At 39.8% G+C, this 21,078-nt stretch overlaps 1 protein-coding gene across 3 annotated transcripts; it reads right to left on the bottom strand.

The window, feature by feature from the left end:
• Window positions 1–1,454: 1,454 nt before the first annotated feature.
• LOC149477121 (influenza virus NS1A-binding protein homolog) lies at window positions 1,455–20,755 on the bottom strand. Of its 3 annotated transcripts, none has more exons than XR_016317605.1 (6): window positions 20,307–20,746; window positions 16,740–17,260; window positions 16,498–16,659; window positions 13,108–13,737; window positions 2,642–4,736; window positions 1,455–1,691 (listed from the first exon to the last, which is right to left on the bottom strand). XR_016317605.1 is itself a non-coding variant. In XM_089710571.1 (6 exons), exons 2-6 carry the CDS (start codon window positions 20,338–20,340, stop codon window positions 4,011–4,013), a joined length of 2,073 nt encoding a protein of 690 aa, XP_089566697.1. In that variant the 5' UTR covers window positions 20,341–20,388; window positions 20,490–20,755; the 3' UTR covers window positions 3,729–4,010. The 3 variants fall into 3 exon arrangements, 2 of the variants coding, with proteins under 2 accessions (XP_089566697.1, XP_089566696.1); XM_089710571.1 differs by lacking the exon at window positions 1,455–1,691 and having other exon boundaries at window positions 3,729–4,736; window positions 20,307–20,388; window positions 20,490–20,755; XM_089710570.1 differs by lacking the exon at window positions 1,455–1,691 and having other exon boundaries at window positions 3,729–4,736; window positions 20,307–20,388; window positions 20,567–20,749.
• Between the last annotated feature and the right edge of the window lie 323 nt (window positions 20,756–21,078).

Genomic DNA, 21,078 nt, shown 5'->3' with positions numbered 1-21,078 from the left:
TATTTGGTGACAGATACCATTCTGAGCACAGAGCTATTATTTAAGTAACAAAACTGTTATTATAAGAACGAAGTTTATATTCATGTAATGCAATATAATGTTATTGGTTATCGATCTCTTATTTTACACATATATTAACATTAATTTGATAATTCATACCTGGGAACAATTTTTGTTTATCTGAGAACGAAAATATTTCGTGGTGATAGATCTATTTATTAGGTGATACAACTTGATGACAAATATAAATTTTGGTGATAGAAAATATAGTTCCCGTTTTGTTTTATTTCCCATACACAATATTTACAAAAATTTAGAAAATTACATATAATTTATCAGTTTTAAAGTAAGATAAATGGATTCTACAACAAAAAAAAATTGGTTGTCTGTAAAGTCGGTTTACTGACGAGTGACGATAGTTTAACGTGACAACGGTTGTCCTTCTTTGTCGCTCATTCCGCGCTCTCGCTTGCACTGGAACGCCTCAGAGCGAGGTAACGCCGCATGAGTCATGTTTTTTCGGGCGTGCAGCCGGCTCTATCGAATTATAAGACGTTGTCACGTCAATAATTCTGGCGGAAAAAAATCAGCAAAACAAGCAACACGTCCGTCTAGCAACAGGCATAGGCAACAGGCCTCGGCCGGTACTGTCGGTGCACAGGCGTTCACGCACATATGCGTACGTTTTTGGTTTGATTTGGATTTATCTATTGATTGGACTAAAAAAGTAAAACACTATTATTGTAGTATGTTGCTTGTAGAATTATTTGCCGAAAAAACAGCATGATTGCAAGTAGTTTAGTATGGTTTTTAAGCATCAAAAGATTTTTTTAGAGGTACCTTAGTGATTTTTTTCTATCGAGTAAAATAAGTTGTATTGTGTTTTCAACACACTATCTAGCTAGTAAGTAGATCCTGAAGAATATCATATATTTGTCTGGAATTTTTTACTGCAGTTAATCATATTCTTTAAAGCATTATAAAACTCGCGTTTAGTTCTTCTAGTCCCCTTAATAGATCTAAAATTAGGTATTTAAACATAAAATTACATATATTATATAGAGAGAAGCCTGCAGAAGGCTTTTCTCTTCCTTTAATTATTATTAGATTTCTGTCCGCGACTTCGGGAATACAGAAAAATGGACACTTCACTTCCTAAGTGGCTGGATTTACAGAAATCCTGACATACGCCACTATTAATCATTTGAACCGAAACCCTATTAGGTAATAATTTATTTGCCTACTTATTTTCATGTGAACTTTATATGGCCAATTGCGAACGACTAACATTTATGTAAGGCAGGTGCACGATATAGTAACTAAATAGATAAACAGTTTACATTATGGACATGTACCTAATAAAGGAATTAGTAAAAATATTGTATCGTTATAATTAGTACAAGTAAGGAGGGGAATTCAAATGAGTTTGGAGGTTATGAAATAATCAACGCATAAAAGATGACATAACTTTATTTCAATAAAACAAACAATAGGAAACATATCAGATGGAAGAGCTCTCGCGGCCGCCCCCGGGAGCCCCAATGTCTGACATCGCGGGGCTACCGCGGGGAGGGGGCGCGTAACCTAACTAAAATAGTGTCTTTTGTGACGAAATTAATACAAAAGAACAAAAGATTCTTATAACATTACCGAGGCGGGCCTCGGGGAAATGATTACTTAACCCTAGAAGCCTAATCTACGCCTGCGAGGCGTACAAAAATTCGAATATCAGATGTCTCTTTCTAACGGTTGAAGCTAGCGCGTCGTACTTTTTAGTTATCTCAGTGGCCGACGGGAGCTAGAGGACGGTGCCTGTATCGTTATGGTAAGTCCCGCCATTTTTGATTTATCGAAGTGTTGCATGCCTGCGAGACGTATGTTTAGGCTTTGTGTAACTTTTAACTAAGATTAAGTGATTTTACTTTTGATTGTTTTTCGTGTATTTTATACCTTTTTTCGGAATTGTTTCAGTTATAAATATATTACGGTCCAATCTATTAAATAAAGACGACATTATCGCAATTTTGAATGGAGAAGGCAGTCCTCACGAGGATTCAGGTTCCGAAGTTGAGGATGACCATATTATCGACGACGTTCAAAGCAAGGGCTAAAATAATGAGGTGTCTGAGTTCGTTGCGTCATTACAATAATCTGGGCCTTCTGCAGAAACTAATCCAACCATGAATTTCAAAATTTGTGTGTAATAAATGTAAAAAAATCTGTGTGTGGCGAGCACAAGGTTGATTTATGTGTAGTGTGGTCCTAAAGTTAAACTAATCCTTTATAGACCGGTTAGTTGTAATGTTTTATCTAAAAATATATAATAAGCGTAAAAAAATTGATACTTTATAAAAATAATATATGTTTTAAGTTGATTTTGAAGAAGTAAATTTTTTTGTTCCAATTTATGCATATTGTTTTTTATGTTGTAATAAACAACTTTGATTATAGTTATAATTGATAATAGTGTAGTTTTATTTTTAGTTTATTTCCCAAATTCAAATTTCCGCTTTAATAAAACAATAATAATTAAATAATATACCTAAAATAATGGCTTTTATATGTGTAAGCCTCTGAGACGTATATTAAGGCTTTTTGTACGTTCCATATAGATTAGGCTTCTAGGGTTAATAATATAAACGCGCAGGGTCTACGAGGCGAGGCGCGACGCGAGCGACCCAACCGCACGGCACAGCACGACACAGCTCGGCACAGCACGGCCCGCACGGCACAGCACGGCCCGCACGGCACAGCACGGCCCGCACGGCGCCTCGCCCCGCCCGCGAACTAATCTAGGTTAATAGCTAACAATACTTCAACACCCCGACCGTACAAAACCCTATAAACTTTCCGTGTGTCAAACTATAAGCCGACCCGGCGAAACGTCCGGATCGCATTCGACACGCAAGTAATAAGTATACAATATTATGTAAAATGTTAAAATGCATTAAAAATGGAACGTACAAAGTATACCGTCGAGCGGGATCGGCGGACGTCAGTAAATGATACTCTAAAATATCCACGAGACCCGCTAGTATATGCGAGTCGGTGTCTCGTTAAGGCAAGTGTCGCGTGACGCGTCTCTAGCGCCCGTGTCGCCGCCGATGGTGTGATATGCCATAATATATGTAAGTGTCGCTTGTAATAAGGACAAACAATAACGATACCACAACCGATGCACGTTTTCACAATACAAATATACTGTATTTAATATAGAATTATATTGTATATAAAATTATAGAATTATATAATGTAAAACTTAAAATTAAGTTATATTATGTCAAGTCGATAAGAATTTGAAAACACATTAATTTATGCTCGGGTATTTAGCTACTATTATGTATTCTGTGTCTCGGTGCCAGCAATACGGGCGCTATAGAGTCGTTTATTTGTTGTGTCGTGACGTCACGGTGCATGGCGCCGCGCCGCGCGGTGTAACGGCAGTGACGTCACACTAGCGGCAGTGACGTCACACTAGCGGCAGTGACGTCACACTAGCGGCAGTGACGTCACACTAGCGGCAGTGACGTCACACACCGCGCGCCGACAAGCGGCTGAGGTAGACAAATTTAATTTAGAATATACAAGTGCGCGCTGCGAGAGGACAGGCCCTCGCGCTCAACCAAGCGTCGTAACATTTAATAATCTACTTCATCGACTCCAACATTAATAATTAATATATTTTCTAAGCTAACATATATATTTATTTCTTCATAATTTTTTTTCAATTTTATAATACATAGTATACAGACGAGCCAGATTAAACAAATTTCGAGCGAAGGATTATAGATTATTATTCTAAATACATACTGGCGAATCGGTGCTCAGCAACTAGTACAAAAGGAGTGAACGACTTTATAAAAAATATAAATACGTCATTATTTTGAGAAATGCTCATCGGATGATACATTTTTAAATCATCACCATTCAAAAGAACAGAGGAAAATATAGATAAATGGTCAATGTTCGTAGCGTGGTCGATATCGTGTAAAATGGAATGTAATGCTGCGTCACACGGGCGCGCTCTGCTCGCCGCTCTGCTCGCTCTGCTCGCCGCTCTGCTCGCTCCGCTCGGGCGCGCGGGGCGCGGGCAGGCGCGCCAGGTCGGCCGGGTCGCGCGCCGGCACCAGCTGCGTCCACGCGCCGTCCGGCTCCAGCAGGCACTCGACGCACGACAGGAAGTCCTTGCCCGAGTAGCCGCCCGCCGCGTACAGCGCGCCGCCCAGCTCGGCCAGCGCGGGCGCGGCGCGCGCGCGGCGCAGCGGCGGGCCGGCCCGCCAGCCCGCCGCGCCCGGCTCCAGCAGCTCGGTGGCGCGCAGCGACGCGGCGCCCGCCGACCCGCCGGCCGCCACGAGCGCGCCGCGCCACACGGCCGCGCCCACCGAGCGGCGCGCCGTGGGCAGCGGCGGGCCGGGCGCCCAGGCGGCGGGCTCGGCCAGCGGCAGCGTCTCGGTGGCGGCCAGGCAGCGCCACTCGTCGCAGCCGCCGAGCAGCCACAGCGCGTCGCGCCACACGGCGGCGGCGGCCTGCGAGCGCGCGGCGCGCAGCGGCGGCGCGTCGCTCCACGCGTCGGCGGCGGGCGCGTAGCGGTGCGCGGCGCGCAGCGGGCGCCCGTCGGCCGCGCCGCCCGCCACGTACAGCAGGCCGCGCGCCTCGTCCGCCGCCGCGGCCGCGTGCTGCCGCGCCACGGGCAGCCGCGCGGCCCCGCTCCACGCGCCGCGCCCGCCCGCCGCCTCCTGCCGACACAGCGCCCGTCCCGGTCAACAATACACCCTGTCCAGCAGCAGATTTCAATGTTTGCTTCTAGTTTTAAAACGCAACGTGCGAGGGGACGCGGGGGGTGTCATTCAACGCGTGAGCGCTGCGGATTTTTTAGTCGCCATGGAGCAGTGGAGCGGAGAGCATCGCGCTTATGCTATTGAGGCATACTTTTCGTGTGATTTTAAACGTCAGCAACGGTTGTTAAACCGACGGCCCGTCTCTTAACCGATGAATTTGATAACAACCGTTATCAAATTCATCGGTTAAGAGATGGACCTTCGATAAATTTGATACAGTCGTGGGTAGCAAGGTTTAGAGCTACAGGTTCAGTCATTAATAACCCTAGGCTCGGACCAGCACCATCAGTATCCACGATAGAAAACATTGAACTTGTTATGAATTCTGTAATTGAAAATCCTCGTTTATCACTTCGCACACGTTCGTCGATATTGGGAATTCCGAAATCGACTTTACAGGTAGACTAATGCGAAAAAAGCTTAATTTCCATCCATACAAAATTCAGATTATTCAAGATTTGCTACGGCTCATACTGCTAATGTGTCAATAAATGAGTGCGGCAGTTATTCCTGAAAAGCACATATCCCGAAACGGCACCATCCCGTGGCCACCCAGGTCATCAGACCAGAGGCGGCTCGTGACAAAATTGTATGGGTGTTCACTTGAAATAAAACAACGAAAATACAATAGCGTTAGCAGGATAATTTATTACAAAAAAAAATGAGCACCACATTATAAATCCATACTAATATTATAAATGCGAAAGTAACTCTGTCTGTCTGTCTGTTACTCAATCACGCCTAAACTACAGAACCAATTTGCATGAAATTTGGTATGGAGATATTTTGATACCCGAGAAAGGACATAGGCTACCTTTTATTGCGAAATATGTACCACGGGCGAAGCCGGGGCGGACCTCTAGTAATATTATAAATGCGAAAGTGTGTTATTCGTTTTAATGTGACATGGCCATGGGTAACTTTTGACAGCGGTAAAACGACTCATAATTAGTATGAAGCGAATTTAATATCAGGGGAATCCGCGGGCAAAGAAAAATATAATAATATGAATATTGTTTTCAATAAAAATGATGATGATGATATTGTTCATGAAATTAATAATAATTCCATAATTCCAGGGCCCTGGTGAAAGCGCCCAACGACCGGGCGAGTTTATACGTTCGCTAGCTATGCAGATTCCAAGAGCCATTCTGCGCACGCGCGGCCTGTGGATAGAGAGCATAGCGTACGGGATGAAAAATGTTATAAGCCAGAAAAATATTTATAAGCCAGGAAAATTTCCATACGAAAGGAAAATTTAAGACAGGAAAATTTCCATAAGTCCGGAAAATTTCTATACACCAGGAAAATTTTTATAAGCCAGGAAAATTTCTATACGTCAGGAAAAATTCTATAAGCCAGGAAAGTTTCTATACGTCAGGAAAATTTCTATGCGTCAGGAAATTTCTATAAGCCAGCAAAATTTCTATAAGGCAGGGAAATTTCTATACGTCAGGAAAATTTCTATACGTCAGGAAAATTTCTATACGTCAGGAAAAATTCTATAAGCCAGAAAATTTCTATACGTGAGGAAAATTTCTCTGCCGCAAAAGTATAATATAGATAAGGAAAATTTGTATAAGCCAGGAAAATATTTCTATATGCCAGGAAAATTTCCATGAGAAAGGAAAATTTAAGACAGGAAAATTTCCATAAGTCCGGAAAATTTCTATACGTCAGGAAAAATTCTATAAGCCAGGAAAATTTCTATACGTGCGGAACATTTCTCTTTGCCGCAAAAGTATAAGTCTATTTTTATAAGCCAGGAAAATTTCTATACGTCAGGAAAAATTCTATAAGCCAGGAAAATTTGTATACGCCAAGAAAATTTCCATGAGAAAGGAAAATTTAAGACAGGAAAATTTCCATAAGTCCGGAAAATTTATATACGTCAGGAAAATTTTTATAAGCCAGGAAAATTTCTATACGTCAGGAAAAATTCTATGCGTCGGGAAAATTTCTATAAGGCAGGGAAATTTCTATACGTCAGGAAAATTTCTATAAGGCAGGGAAATTTCTATACGTCAGGAAAATTTCTATACGCCAGGAAAATTTCGATAAGACAGGAAAATTTCGATAAGCCAGGAAAATTTCTATACGTCAGGAAAAATTCTATAAGCCAGGAAAATTTCTCTTTGCCGAAAAATTATATAGATAAGGAAAATTTGTATAAGTCAGGAAAATGTTTATAAAATTTCTATGCGTCGGGAAAATTTCTATAAGCCAGCAAAATTTCTATAAGCCAGGAAAATTTCTATACGTCAGGAAAATTTGTATAAGCCAGGAAAAATTATATACGCCAGGAAAATTTCTCTTTGATAAATTATGATAAAATACGTATTTAAGGTGATAGAAACGATTCAACTATAAATGTATATTTAAACATGGTATGCATAATAAATAACTGGTACTGTGGCGTCGCTTATGACCGTTTCACAACAATTAACGGAAACTCAACAAACTGTCAATGAACTTGTGCAAGATATTAATTATCAGAATCAATTTTCAAGGCTAAATAATATAGAAATTCAAGGTGTTCCTCAAACAACTGGCGAAAATTTATACAATATCCTGGGCACTATATGTACTATGGTCGGTATGACCTTACTGGATACAGACGTTGACACTATTCACAGGGTTCGTTCATTTCGGGGTGATAATAATCAAGAAGTGCATTCCCGCCCTCCTTCAATAATTGTGCGTTTTACACAACGACAACGCAAAAATCAGCTGATTGCAGCGGCACGCGCGCGACGAAGACTAACCACGGCTGATATTGGCATAGCGGGGCCCGCTTCCAGTGTACATATTAACGAGCATCTCACACCAACGAATAAACAACTCCTAAAGAAAGCTCGTGATATCAAGTTTAACTTAAACTAAGTATACATATTTGTGGATTAGAGACTGTAAAATATTTCTACGGAAAAATGATAAGTCTAAAGTGGTAAGAATAGCTAACGAATCTGACTTATTAAAGTTAAAATGACTAGTTATTTTATTATTACCTCGCCAACCTACTTTTTATATACATATTTATTTGCGTACTTTAATCTGTGTCCTTATTAATTTTACAAACTTAACACGATTTGGGTTTATAACTGATTCACACACTCACAACACAAAACATGTAATCCACTATGTGTTTTTATATTATCTAACTTATGTGGTTTGTTATATAGATTATCTTATAAAATAAAAATAATAACTGTTTTATACACATCACCTTATCTTGTTTCCAACATTCAATTATTAACCTATAAGTTACTGACGCATTCATTATTCTCAATGCATTGTAAGGTATTCGGAAGAAACTATTTTCATAATATAAGAATTGTTTACACGAAACTAGTTATTAATTACATGGAATGTGTCTTTAAACATTTTATGATATTATCTGTATGTGGATTGAAATTTTGTAAAAATTTTAAATTGTACTTTTCAAAAACTTATATTACAATGAACATTGAAAATTGGTATTATACGGAATCTTTCTTTAACAATTTTAGGATATTTTTGGTATGTGAATTTAAACTTTGTAAAAATTATAATTTGGTCTTTTTTAAAACTGATATTACAATGAACATTGAAAATTGGTATACTATAAATCAGGCAACTAATGAACTATTCTATTTATTATTTCTATATTTATTTTCTTGGCGTTATTCCTATAATATAATGATTCTTTACCAATGACTCATTTAGAAGTTTTGAATATATATTATCAGAACGTGAGGGGATTACGAACTAAGTCGCACGACTTCATATCGAACGTTCTCCGAAATAATTATGATTTGATTTCCTTAACCGAAACTTGGTTGACCCCGGATTTTTACGATGGTGAGTATTTCCACTCAAATTATAATGTTTATCGACGGGACCGATCGGGGGCGAGCGGGGCGGCGCGGGGCGTGCGCGGCGGCGGCGTGCTGGTGGCCGTGCGCTCCGACCTGAGCGTGCGGCGCCGGGACGACTGGTGCTCGTCGCCGGCTGCCGAGGAGCTGTGGCTCACTCTGCAGCTCGACTCCTCTCCACCCGGCCGTAACGATACCGGTTCATCCTTCCTGCATATTGCGTGCGCCTACTTCCCGCACGGGCCCGGTCACTCTCGTGCGTTACAATTATTTTTCGATAATGTATCCGAACGCATGCTACATAATGCCGACTGTCGTTTTCTCCTGTTGGGAGATTTCAATATATCGAACGCGTCATGGATTTTAACAGATCGAACATATCCAGATTTCATACCTAGCGATGACTCCGAAGTCTCGGCCTTAGCGGATTTTATGAATTTATCCAACTTAATCCAATACAACGGATGTTTTAATATTAACGGTCGAATATTAGATCTCGTCTTAAGTAATACTATTTGCTGCGTTACGGCTTGTATGTCTCCACTCACTCTTGAAGATAATCACCACAAAGCCATAGATATTATACTCCCTTTAAACAAAACAGTGTATTTAAAAACAAATTATCAATATAGACATAACTTTCATAAGACAAATTTTGATGCATTCAGTAAGGATCTAAACATTATTGATTGGAATACGCTCCATAATATGAATACAGAATCGGCTGCTACTTATTTTTACTCTTCTATACATCGATTGATAGAACAACATGTTCCTAAAACTAGAACTTTAGGCGTTCGCAAACATCCGGTTTGGTACTCACGATCCCTTGTCCGCGTCATTCGAGAAAAATTAAAAATAATTTGGAAAATCCAAAAGTGCACGCCTCATAATTTTTTTTTAATAAATATTTATTAATTATTATTTTTGTTTATTTAATAACAATTAAACCACATCGAATCAGACCCTGAAAAATGAAAGGGTTCTATTCCTGAGCATACTCAAGCGTAAGAGAAAAAAAAAGACTCGATTAGTAAAGTATTTCGGTCGCTATCGTGTTAACAAGAAAAAGGATCCGCACATACAGACACACGGACGTCCAAGACAGAACTTTTTTAAACTGTTTTTTAACTAGTTTAAATAACAAAAATGACATCAAAAATATCATGAACGTTAAAAATAGTGTTTTTTCTTAATATGTGTGTGTATGTATTATCTTACAAGTGCAATGTATGATACATAAAGACATTTTAAGTTTGAAAAATCAGATGTTTTGCGCGAAGTGACAGTAGTACCCACCTCAACGCTTCGCTTATGAGGCGTGCAATTCATTCTCGTTGGAAAAAATATGGTGATCCCCGAGATTACCAGGAATTTAAATTACTGCGATCCCGTGAAAAGAAAATGCTTACTGAATGTCACGTTAATTATATAAAATCATCCGAAAACAACATTAACTCAAATCCTAAATATTTCTGGACCTTTATACAGTCGAAACTTATATCTAATCCCACTCCCGCCTATATAACGTATAACGAACAGTCAGCAACGGATGGTGCTACTATTTGCGATCTTTTTAATTCTTACTTTCATTCTGTTTTTGTATCCAACGATAGCAGTAATGACGCATCGTCTTTAAATGATGCATCACGCTCTGATGAAGCTTCTATCGATGTTTCGGAGCTCAATATATCGCTTAGTTTGGTTCAGATGCATCTAAAAAAAATTGACACCAAAAAAAGTGCCGGTTTCGATGGTGTGCATCCTTTTCTTATTTCAAAATTATCACAAGAACTCTCTGTACCAGTTTGGATTATATACAATAAGTCATTAAGAGAAGGATGTTTTCCCAATATTTGGAAAAAGGCTTTAATAACACCCATTTCAAAAGGTGGTAATAAACAAAACGTTCAAAATTATAGGCCGATCTCTAAATTATGCGTATTAGGAAAAATTTTCGAAAAGATAGTCACAAACCAATTAAAACAGATAACATCTCGACATATTTCACAGCATCAACATGGCTTCTTCCGGGGGCGGAGCGTAGAGACTAATCTTGTACTATATACGGACTTTATTTTGAATGCTCTTGATGCCGGCCTGCAGGTGGACGCCGTGTATACTGACTTTTCAAAGGCTTTCGATAAAATTAATCACTCCACACTCATAATGAAATTATCCAAGTTTGGTATGCACGGTGACCTTCTCCGCTGGATTCAATCGTATATTTCTAATAGGAGCCAAGCTGTCGCAATTAAGGGTTACACTTCTGGATTCTTAAAGATTCCTTCGGGTATTCCACAAGGTTCCCATTTGGGTCCATTCTTATTTACTGTTTATATAAACGATATAGGTTCTTGTTTTCAAAATTCACACCATCTACTTTACGCCGATGATACAAAAATTTTTATGACAGTTAATACACTTGAAGATTGTTTAAAATTGCAATCAGATTTAGAGAAGTTTGAATTATTCTGCAACATCAATCAATTATTTCTTAACCCCGATAAATGTCAAATTATTTCATTCAACAGAAAACGTAATCCCCTTATTTTCGATTACGCCTTCTCCGGTTATAAAATAAAACGCGTCACGGAAGTAAGAGATCTAGGAGTTATTCTCGATACAAAACTACGCTTTAATTTACACATGGAATACATAATCTCTAAAGCCTATAAGCAACTAGGAATGATACTTCGTCTCGCTAAACCATTTAAACAACCGTCCACTTATAAAATATTATATTATGCTTTTGTTCGCAGTATTTTGGAATTTTCATCTACTGTATGGAGCCCTTATTACAATGTCCACATTACTCGTATAGAAAAAATTCAAAATAAATTTCTAAAAGCTTTAGAATATCGGACTGGAAATACCTTTATCAATTATGAAACTACTTCAAAAAAACATAATATAAGTTTACTGGAAAAGCGTCGTCTATTTTTGGACCAGATGTTTCTTTATAAGATCATGCATTGCATAACTGATTCAGGCTTGCTATTAGAAAAAATAAAATTAAGAGTTCCCAGAATTTCCTCACGTTGCAGATATACATTTGAGGTCACTCCCTGTAACACAAATTACGCCAAGAATGCCTTTTTAAAAAGAGCAGCCAAATTTTATAATGAGGAATTATTAGACATAGATATTTTTCAATGTTCTTGTAATAGTTATAGACATCAAATAAGAAATATCATTTTATAATGTAGCTAATGTATAACCTATGTATAATTTAAATTATTTAGTTTTTCTTAGTTTGTAATGAAATGTGGGCTCTATTTATTATTTTAAGATTAAGATTAGTAGTTAGTTCCTTTGGCGTGAGGCTCGTTTTCTTTTTTATATGTTGTCTTTCATTTTAATAATAGAACATGTTGTGTGGTCATAGTTAATTCTAGAACTTTGTTATATAAAATCATGTATGACTGTTGTGTTCTTATAAAAATAAAATAAAAATAAAATAAAATAAAAATAACCTTATATTTCGTGTTTCTCAGAAATAATTCAGAAGAGAACTTAATACAACGGTTCCGTGAGATGGGAGAGGATACGGAAGATTGTTCTAAACCGTTGTTAGGCGATTGTGAAGGTAATATTATTTTTATTTAATTAAGTATTTAATTTGATAGATAAATTAAAAAATTCAATCAGAGAGATAATGTAAAAAGCAGTTTTAATCCTACTAATATTATAAATGCGAAAGTTTGTGAGGATGTGTATTTTATTGATATTAGTATTGGAGTTTTTTTACGATAGATTTTAAATAATGAGCAGGTATAACTTTATTATAATTATTTATGGGAGTTCACTGCACCAGCGCTCCTGAGGACGAGCCGCCTCTGCATCAGACCTAAGTCCATGTGATTTTTTCTTGTGGGGCTATCTAAAATCTGTGGTTTACCAATCAAATCCAACAACCATAGGACAACTGAAGGAAAATATCCGGGCTGAAATAAACAGAATTCCCAGTTCCCTTTGTAAATAAGTTTTTCTCAACATGCGGAATAGACTTGAGGAGTGTGTGAGAGTAGAAGGGCGGCATTTGGAAAATGTAATTTTCAGGAGATAAAATCCGCACGAGATAAAATATAGACATAATACTTCTTTTTTTGCAAGCTCTCAAACATTGAAATCTGCCATTGGACACCCTGTATAAAACGTTAACTAAATAAATGAACGGAGCGAACTATGTATTACTTACATATTTTTTTTAACAAAAACTTAAACCACCTTTAGAACATCAAAATGAATAGAAGACTAACCGGATGTGAAAAGGTAAATTGTTTAGAAATTAAAGATTTTTAAATGTACAATATTCGCGTAAAATCGAACACTAGAAAATACTAGGTAAATTGTTACCAAAAATATTGTAAAAGAGTAAGGTTTAGGGTGCAAGACGATCGCAGAGCACTCACCGGGTCGAAGACGTCCACGGAGTCGAGGTCTGTGTAGCCGTCCGAGCCACCCAGCACGTACAGCTTGCCGTGCAGGCGCGCCGCCGGGAAGCGCGCGCGCGCCCGCCGCATGTCCGGCAGCGGCTCCCAGCGGTTCAGCGCCGGCGCGTAGGCCTCGGCCGAGCGCAGCGCGCGCGCGCGGTCGTACCCGCCGCACACCAGCAGGCGCGCGCCCAGCGCCGCCGCGCCCACCGCGCAGCGCCCCGCCGCCATGCGCGCGCACGCGGCGCCCCCCGCCGGCTCGGGCGGCGGGCCGTCGGCCGCCAGCGCGCCCAGGCGCCCGCCGCGCGGCGTGTCGGACGCGCTGGCGGCGCGCCAGCCCACGCGCGCCGCCGCCAGCCGCCCGCGCAGCGCCACGAGCGCGCGCGTCACGCCGCCCGCGCCCGCGCCCGCGCGCGCCGCCACCACGGCGCAGTCGTCGCCGCCGCCCCCCTCCCCCACCCGCCGCCGCGCCCCGCGCTCGCGCGCCTCGCGCTTGTACTCCTCGAGCTCGGGCGCGTCGCCGCACGCGGCGGGCAGCTCGCTGCAGTCGCGCAGCGCGCCGCCCGCGTCCACGTACAGCAGGTGCACGCGCGCGCACAGCTCCTCCACCTGGATATTTATTTATTTCCTATCAGAATAAACCCCATGTGTGGTATCCGAGTTTTCCTAGTTTTCGAGTTATAATTTTTTAGCGCTTTCTTCACTATGAAATCATACCATAAACTTATTAAAGAAAACTGTTGATGTGCGGGTATGTATAATTTCCATTCATCATTCTGTGACACTGGATGAGCGCCCTAACAATAGCTGATGTATATATTATGTAACTGAATTTTAATTGTAAACAAAACAAAGATTCCATGGCCTCAAATACGCTCCTATAAAATACAGGGCGAATAGGCCTAATAAATATAAATTTAATTAATTGAATTCTTTGAATTAATATTGTAACTTTAGAGTATGTCCGACATCACACTTCTTCCTTTCGATAGCTTGGATAGCTGCTGTACAGCTATCCAAGCTAACTTATTTTCAGGCCATAATTAAGAAAAACTTAAAATGTATACTATTTCTGCTGGCATTAGTTAGTGTATATAAAAAGTATATGTACCTACTCTAGTTCTAGGATAATTGATCAGTATTATGTATAACATAATTATAACATTTATTTAACATATTATAATAATTAAGAATAACATTAACAATTAAACATTAACAAGTAACAGTGTAATAGCAGTGATTTTAGTAATAAATTAATTAGTGTACCATTTAGTTTAATTTAACAACAACAATTCCCTCAAACACAAGCCCAACGCTGGGTATATCGCCCTACATTTTATTTATTTGAATTGCCACTTTTAAGGAATCTACGAAGATGAGTGTGGCTGTAACTTTTTTGAAAACTTCATAAATTTGCATTTAGTTATATTTAACGGTAGCTTATTAGATACTGTCTATTCCGAAATTCAATTAAGATCGTCTTGAAGAAATTTAGCATCCTCTGTATTAAATTTAAATTTAATAAAATTTATACTTATTCATACGCATAAATAAGTATAAATTTTGAGTAATTAATTTCATAGGACAAATCATTAATAAAAATTAAAAACAGAATAGGCCTTAAGTGCGAGACCTGGGGAACCCCCGAAGTAGCTACAAATGGCTGCGATTCATAACCATTAACCACTTTAACATTAGACCATGAATACCAACCCTTGACAACTTTCTAGGCTTTGCAGCACTCAGCAGCGAACGATCCACCTTATCGAATGCCTTACTAAAATCCATATACATATATTGCATCTAATTCTTGACCTCTATCAATCATATCACACAAATCGTCAGTATAAGTGATAAGCGTAAGATAGCAGTAATGACGCATCGTCTTTAAATGATGCATCACGCTCTGATGAAGCTTCTATCGATGTTTCGGAGCTCACTATATCGCTTAGTTTGGTTCAGATGCATCTAAAAAAAGTTGACACCAAAAAAAGTGCCGGTTTCGATGGTGTGCATCCTTTTCTTATTTCAAAATTATCACAAGAACTCTCTGTCCCAGTTTGGATTATATACAATAAGTAATTAAGAGAAGGATGTTTTCCCGATATTTGGAAAAAGGCATTAATAACACCCATTTCAAAAGGCGGTAATAAACAAAACGTTCAAAATTATAGGCCGATCTCTAAATTATGCGTATTAGGAAAAATTTTTGAAAAGATAGTCACAAACCAATTAAAACAGATAACATCTCGACATATTTCATAGCATCAACATGGTTTCTTCCGGGGGCGTAGCGTAGAGACTAATCTTGTACTATATACGGACTTTATTTTGAATGCTCTTGATGCCGGCCTGCAGGTGGACGCCGTGTATACTGACTTTTCAAAAGCTTTCGATAAAATTAATCACTCCACACTAGTAATGAAATTATCCAAGTTTGGTATACACGGTGACCTTCTCCGCTGGCTTCAATCGTATATTTCTAATAGAAGCCAAGCTGTCGCACTTAAGGGTTACACTTCTGGATTCCTAAAGATACCTTCGGGTATTCCACAAGGTTCCCATTTGGGTCCATTCTTGTTTACTGTTTATATAAACGATGTAGGTTCTTGTTTTCAAAATTCACACCATCTACTTTACGCCGATGATACAAAAATTTTTATGACAGTTAATACACTTGAAGATTGTTTAAAATTGCAATCAGATTTAGAGAAGTTTAAATTATTCTGCAACATCAATCAAGTATTTCTTAACCCCGATAAATGTCAAATTATTTCATTCAATAGAAAACGTAATCCCCTTATTTTCGATTACGCCTTCTCCGGTCATAAAATAAAACGCGTCACGGAAGTAAGAGATCTAGGAGTTATTCTCGATACAAAACTACGCTTTAATTTACACATGGAATACATAATCTCTAAAGCCTATAAGCAACTAGGAATGATACTTCGTCTCGCTAAACCATTTAAACAACCGTCCACTTATAAAATATTATATTATGCTTTTGTTCGCAGTATTTTGGAATTTTCATCTACTGTATGGAGCCCTTATTACAATGTCCACATTACTCGTATAGAAAAAATTCAAAATAAATTTCTAAAAGCTTTAGAATATCGGACTGGAAATACTTTTATCAATTATGAAACTACTTCTAAAAAGCATAATATAAGTTTACTGGAAAAGCGTCGTCTATTTTTGGACCAGTTGTTTCTTTATAAGATCATACATTGCATAACTGATTCAGGCTTTTTATTAGAAAAAATAAAATTAAGAGTTCCCAGAATTTCCTCACGTTGCAGATATACATTTGAAGTCACTCCCTGTCTAGACACCGAAGAAGAAGCCGCAAGGCTGAAGGCAAAGACTCACATCATCATCGCTGGTGATGGGAACGGTGCGCAGCCAGGCGAGCGCGGCGTCCGCGAGCGTCGCCGGCGTCTCCTCGCAGCCCTCCGCGCTCGTCTCGCGCAGCAGCTCGATGCGGATCAGCGGCAGCGCCGCCAGCGCGCCCGACGCGCACACCTCGTCGAACTGCACACAGAAACGGGCATAAGGCGGCCGCGCGGCGACACACTCGGGGCACACTCACAACATTCGGCGCGGGTGCTCACGTTCTGCGCGATGTACGCGTCCAGGTGCGCGCGGTGCGCGGGCGACAGGTCGGGCAGCGCGCGCAGCGCCAGGCAGTCGGCGGGCGACACGCGGCGCAGCAGCCGCTCGGCGAGGTGCGCGCGCGCGGGCTCCACGCGCAGCGCGGCCGCGGCGGCGTACAGGCGGCGCGCGGCGGGCAGGTCGCGCACGTGCAGCCGGCCCGTGTACGCGAACTCGACCAGGTCGCGCAGCGCGTCGGGGTGCACGTCGAGGCGCAGCGTGTGCACGGGCCCGGCGGCCGGCAGCGCGGCCAGCAGCGGCGGCGCCACGGCGGCCAGCACGGCGCGGTGCGCGGGCACCTCGTCGCCGCGCGCCGCCAGCAGCACGTCGAAGTGCTGGCGCGCCTTGCGCAGCGCGTTGAGCGCGCTCAGCACGCGCGCGGGCGCGCCCGCCTCCTCCAGCGACAGCTCCTGCTCCAGGGCGCCGCTCTCCTCGCCCTCGCTGTCGTCAGACCGAGACGCCGTCGATGCGCCGCTGCCCACTGCGACACACATCTCACTTTACTACTTAATACTTATTAACCTACCCATCGAAACATCTGTAAAAACTGCATCTTGTTACGATGTGTCAATGTTTGCTGCGAAATCCTATGACTACTTAAGAGATACAGGTGAAATGAAACTTTTTCAATAATTGTAGAACGCCGCAACAAAGAAAAGTGGGTTACCACTGTTAAACATGGCAATAGATCGATGATATTTATTCGAGTTTCCATTTTCCAATTACGTTAATCTGCTCCAATCGAATAAGATTTATCGAACCGAAAAAAGCAACTTTTCTATAATTTTTTGTAAACATTGTTTCTTGTCTAGCGAAAAGTAAATGTATAATAATATAATCTAAAATATATAGTTACTAAGTTGAACCAGGTTTAATATGTTACTTATTAACTTTCAAGTGAACGTATATCATTAACGAGAATCGGGCGAACGTATCGCCAGTCGCTACTAGCACAACTAGTGTCGCAAACTACATTAATATGAATGAATTTATGGTGAGAGACAAGTGGCTGGCCCCGCGTCACCCGCGTAGGAGCCGCGCGGGGAGCGCACGAGGTACATACTACGTAATGCGATAGACTTCGACGATTCCCAATTGCCTTATTGCAATCCGCCACTCACTAGTTACAAGCTCAATGGTGCGGGCCCACTTTATCCCATGTTCACAATGTATGTTCATCGTTCAAAGTGAAAAACTTTTTAGTTAGATAATTCGATTATTACTTATTACAATATTTTATGAATAAAAGCATTTCCTTACTCCTAAAACAATTTCAATGACTGAAAATAAGTAATAATATTAAAGAAATAGGTATGATTACAGTATGTCAGATATGTATCATGTTCTGTTATTTCTAAAACCCTGGTGTTAACACTACTTGTGAATATGGAAACTAAAATAAGAACATTACAACAATTATAACTTTTTATAAGTGTTTCAGAGAAAACCTTGAATATTTATTTCGGCATTGATTGCAGCTGTTGGTTAATGTACAATGCAAGCGTGTAACGCGGCGCCAGGCACCGACCCGGCCCCGGTCGGTAGTCGGTACCACCTGCCCTGCACTTGTATTGTACATCTCACTGTTTGTTTGTATAAACAGAATACTCTAATATCATAGCACATCATTCTAGCTGGCAAATTGAAAATAGGAATTATCATAAAACAATTGTGCATATTGTGCCAATTTTCTATGAGGTGAATGTTAAAATTGAACTTTACCAGCCTGTGATCAGTTTTAGAGTAAATTAAGTATGACCACAAAATGGATTTATTTTAAAAGATTCAATATGCCTTGACGGAAAATCTAAGACATGAAACTTGAAATGCTGCAGATGCCATATTTTGCAGGAAGGAAATATTCCTTTGTTTTTAAGAAGAAATAAAACTGCATTAAATATGTACATGGGATACATACAGAAAGAGATATGTCTATGATATAGCAAATCCTTATCAAAATTTCATGTGTATCCTACTATAATATTATAAATGCGAAAGTTTGTGAGGATGTGTGCGTGTTTGTTACTCTTTCACACAAATACTACTGAACCGATTTCAATGAAATTAAGCACACATATAGAGGGTAACTTGGATTCACACATAGGATAGGTTTTATCCTGGAAATCATAGGGAACAGGAACTATGCGGGTTTTTCTTTGAAAACGCAGGCGAAGCCGCGGGCGAAAATCTAGTTATCAAAACAATAATGATATGTGAGAACCAAATTGCCAGCTTAGTGTTGTGTAGTCACCTATATGTGAACTCTACAGCAATTTTAGTTTAAGCAATGTTATTGTAACTTCCATGTCATTTTCATAAAACATAAACAAACCATTAATAAGGAATTTGTATGTCTTATTAACAATCACACATTAACCATTAATCTTCTTCTTCTCTGTGCGTTTGGCCCCTACCAATAGTAACCATATCCATAACAATTAATAACATGTGAGTGATAGATGTGACAGTAACACATGGCAATATATTTATTTTAAATTATATTTCAATTGTTAATCTGTGAAAAGGTATATAAAGAAAATTTTGGTATGCAACAGTTTTAATAACAATAATTATTAATACTGTTTGAAATATCAGTGTTTCATAGGTTAGTAGGGGTCCTGGCTTTGTCTGTGGTGTGTGGTATACATATATTATATGTTAATTCTATCTGAAACTATTGAACATACAACCTACTTAACATACCTTTAATTTTAGATAAATAGCTTTCAAACAAAAATGACAAAACATAAATGACTATCATAGCCTGAATACAAGGTTATAACACAATTGAAAACAGAACCATCATCAACTGTTTGTTTACCTGTTATAGAGATTAAATATTTTTAAGATGAACTTTATAAAATACCAGTATGCTGGTGATTATGACTTTTAAAACAAATAGATAAAAACACAGGCACAAGTTAATTTTTCATTATGAGTATTGAGTTGTTCACTAATGCACAACTTGTACTCAAAGACCAATATCCAATGAAACTGGCAACGGTAATCACACCTCTCTGATATCGTATCACTGTACACTAATTAAGATAATATAAATACATATCTTCAAGGCATTTCAATATTTAGCAGCTGAGCACTGCCGGTAGATCATATTGTGTTAATTACCAGCTTTTGGCTCCACCATCCTGTGTTCCTGACCTTGCATATACAAATCTCATTTATTTTTATGTAATCCTTTTTTGAGAGCATGATGTAAGTAAGTAGATATACTATCTTATCATAAAATAACAGCTTTTTAATTATCAATCAAATCAGTTGGAGAAACCTAATGAACAAAGGTATTTTGTTTAATTATAGTTACCTCAGACTGTTAAATAATAGTTGAAGTTCATTACGGCTAATATAATTTAGTGTGTCATTAATTACAAAAAAAAAATAAAAGATAGTAAAGAAATAAGTTTGTGACTTCTTTAACTACCTATTTTAAATAATGAAAAATGATGTATTGGTTAAAAAAAACAATTAAGCATGCACAAGAAGTGAGTTTTCGGCAAGTATAAACGTACCATCTCCGTTCCTGTAGTCATCGAGAGGCTTCATGTCGACGGCGGGCCGGCGCTCGGCTGCCAGCTGCCCGCTCTCTGCGACCTGCACACACACACACCGCGCTCAACACAGGCTCCCGACCGGCCGCATGGGCTCGCTAACCGGATTACACTGCTGAAGGCCGCGACGCAATAGCGACTCACATGGCCCAGCGCGACCTCCACTCATACACACACAACTGACGCGCCCGCTTATCTCATAATTAGATTAAATTATTTACACGACGATGCTGCAGACCAGCCTTTTGACGTCTCGGTGTACAAGAGGTGCCAACTACCCACTACAAGCTTCGATCATACGGTCTACGGAGAGCTAGATCGCAAACCAACCACGCGCCTTGTTTTGACTTTTGTTTGAAGCGTGCAGCGGACTGTCAAGTGTCATTTGTCAAGTGTCAACTTGTCAAATGTGACTACGCAAACGGCAGAATAAAATATTGTAGGATAGCAAAATGGTCGAGCAGAGCAAGTCAAAGAGTATAATGTATAATAGAGAATAGAGAGCCCTCTTGAAGCATAATATGGCAAATCTTTTTGACTGTGACAGGCGACAATGCGCCTTCTGGATTTTGGGGTGTAAACTATTCACATACCTACGCATACCTATACATATTCATATTATCAATTTTTAGTACTACCACAGAATACATAATAGTAGCTAAACGCTAGTACTACCACAGGTACTACTCTTCTGTTACAACAACGCAACGACGTAATTTAATGTGAACAATAA

The sequence above is a fragment of the Colias philodice genome, chromosome 25 (assembly GCF_061535455.1).
Source record: "Colias philodice isolate Cphi_HAF_F1 chromosome 25, ilColPhil1 Martin Lab GWU primary, whole genome shotgun sequence".
In the NCBI taxonomy this organism is placed as follows: domain Eukaryota; kingdom Metazoa; phylum Arthropoda; class Insecta; order Lepidoptera; family Pieridae; genus Colias; species Colias philodice.
Note: the sequence above shows the minus strand (reverse complement) of the source record. Positions and strands in the feature narration are given on the sequence as shown.

Coding starts and splice junctions, on each gene's coding strand:
- LOC149477121 (XM_089710571.1), bottom strand. CDS start 20,340: ATGAAGCCTCTCGATGACTACAGGAACGGAGATG. Junction 17,261..20,306: donor TGACTACAGGAACGGAGATG/GTACGTTTATAC, acceptor TGTGTGTCGCAG/TGGGCAGCGGCGCATCGACG. Junction 4,737..13,107: donor CCGTGGACGTCTTCGACCCG/GTGAGTGCTCTG, acceptor CTGTGTCGGCAG/GAGGCGGCGGGCGGGCGCGG.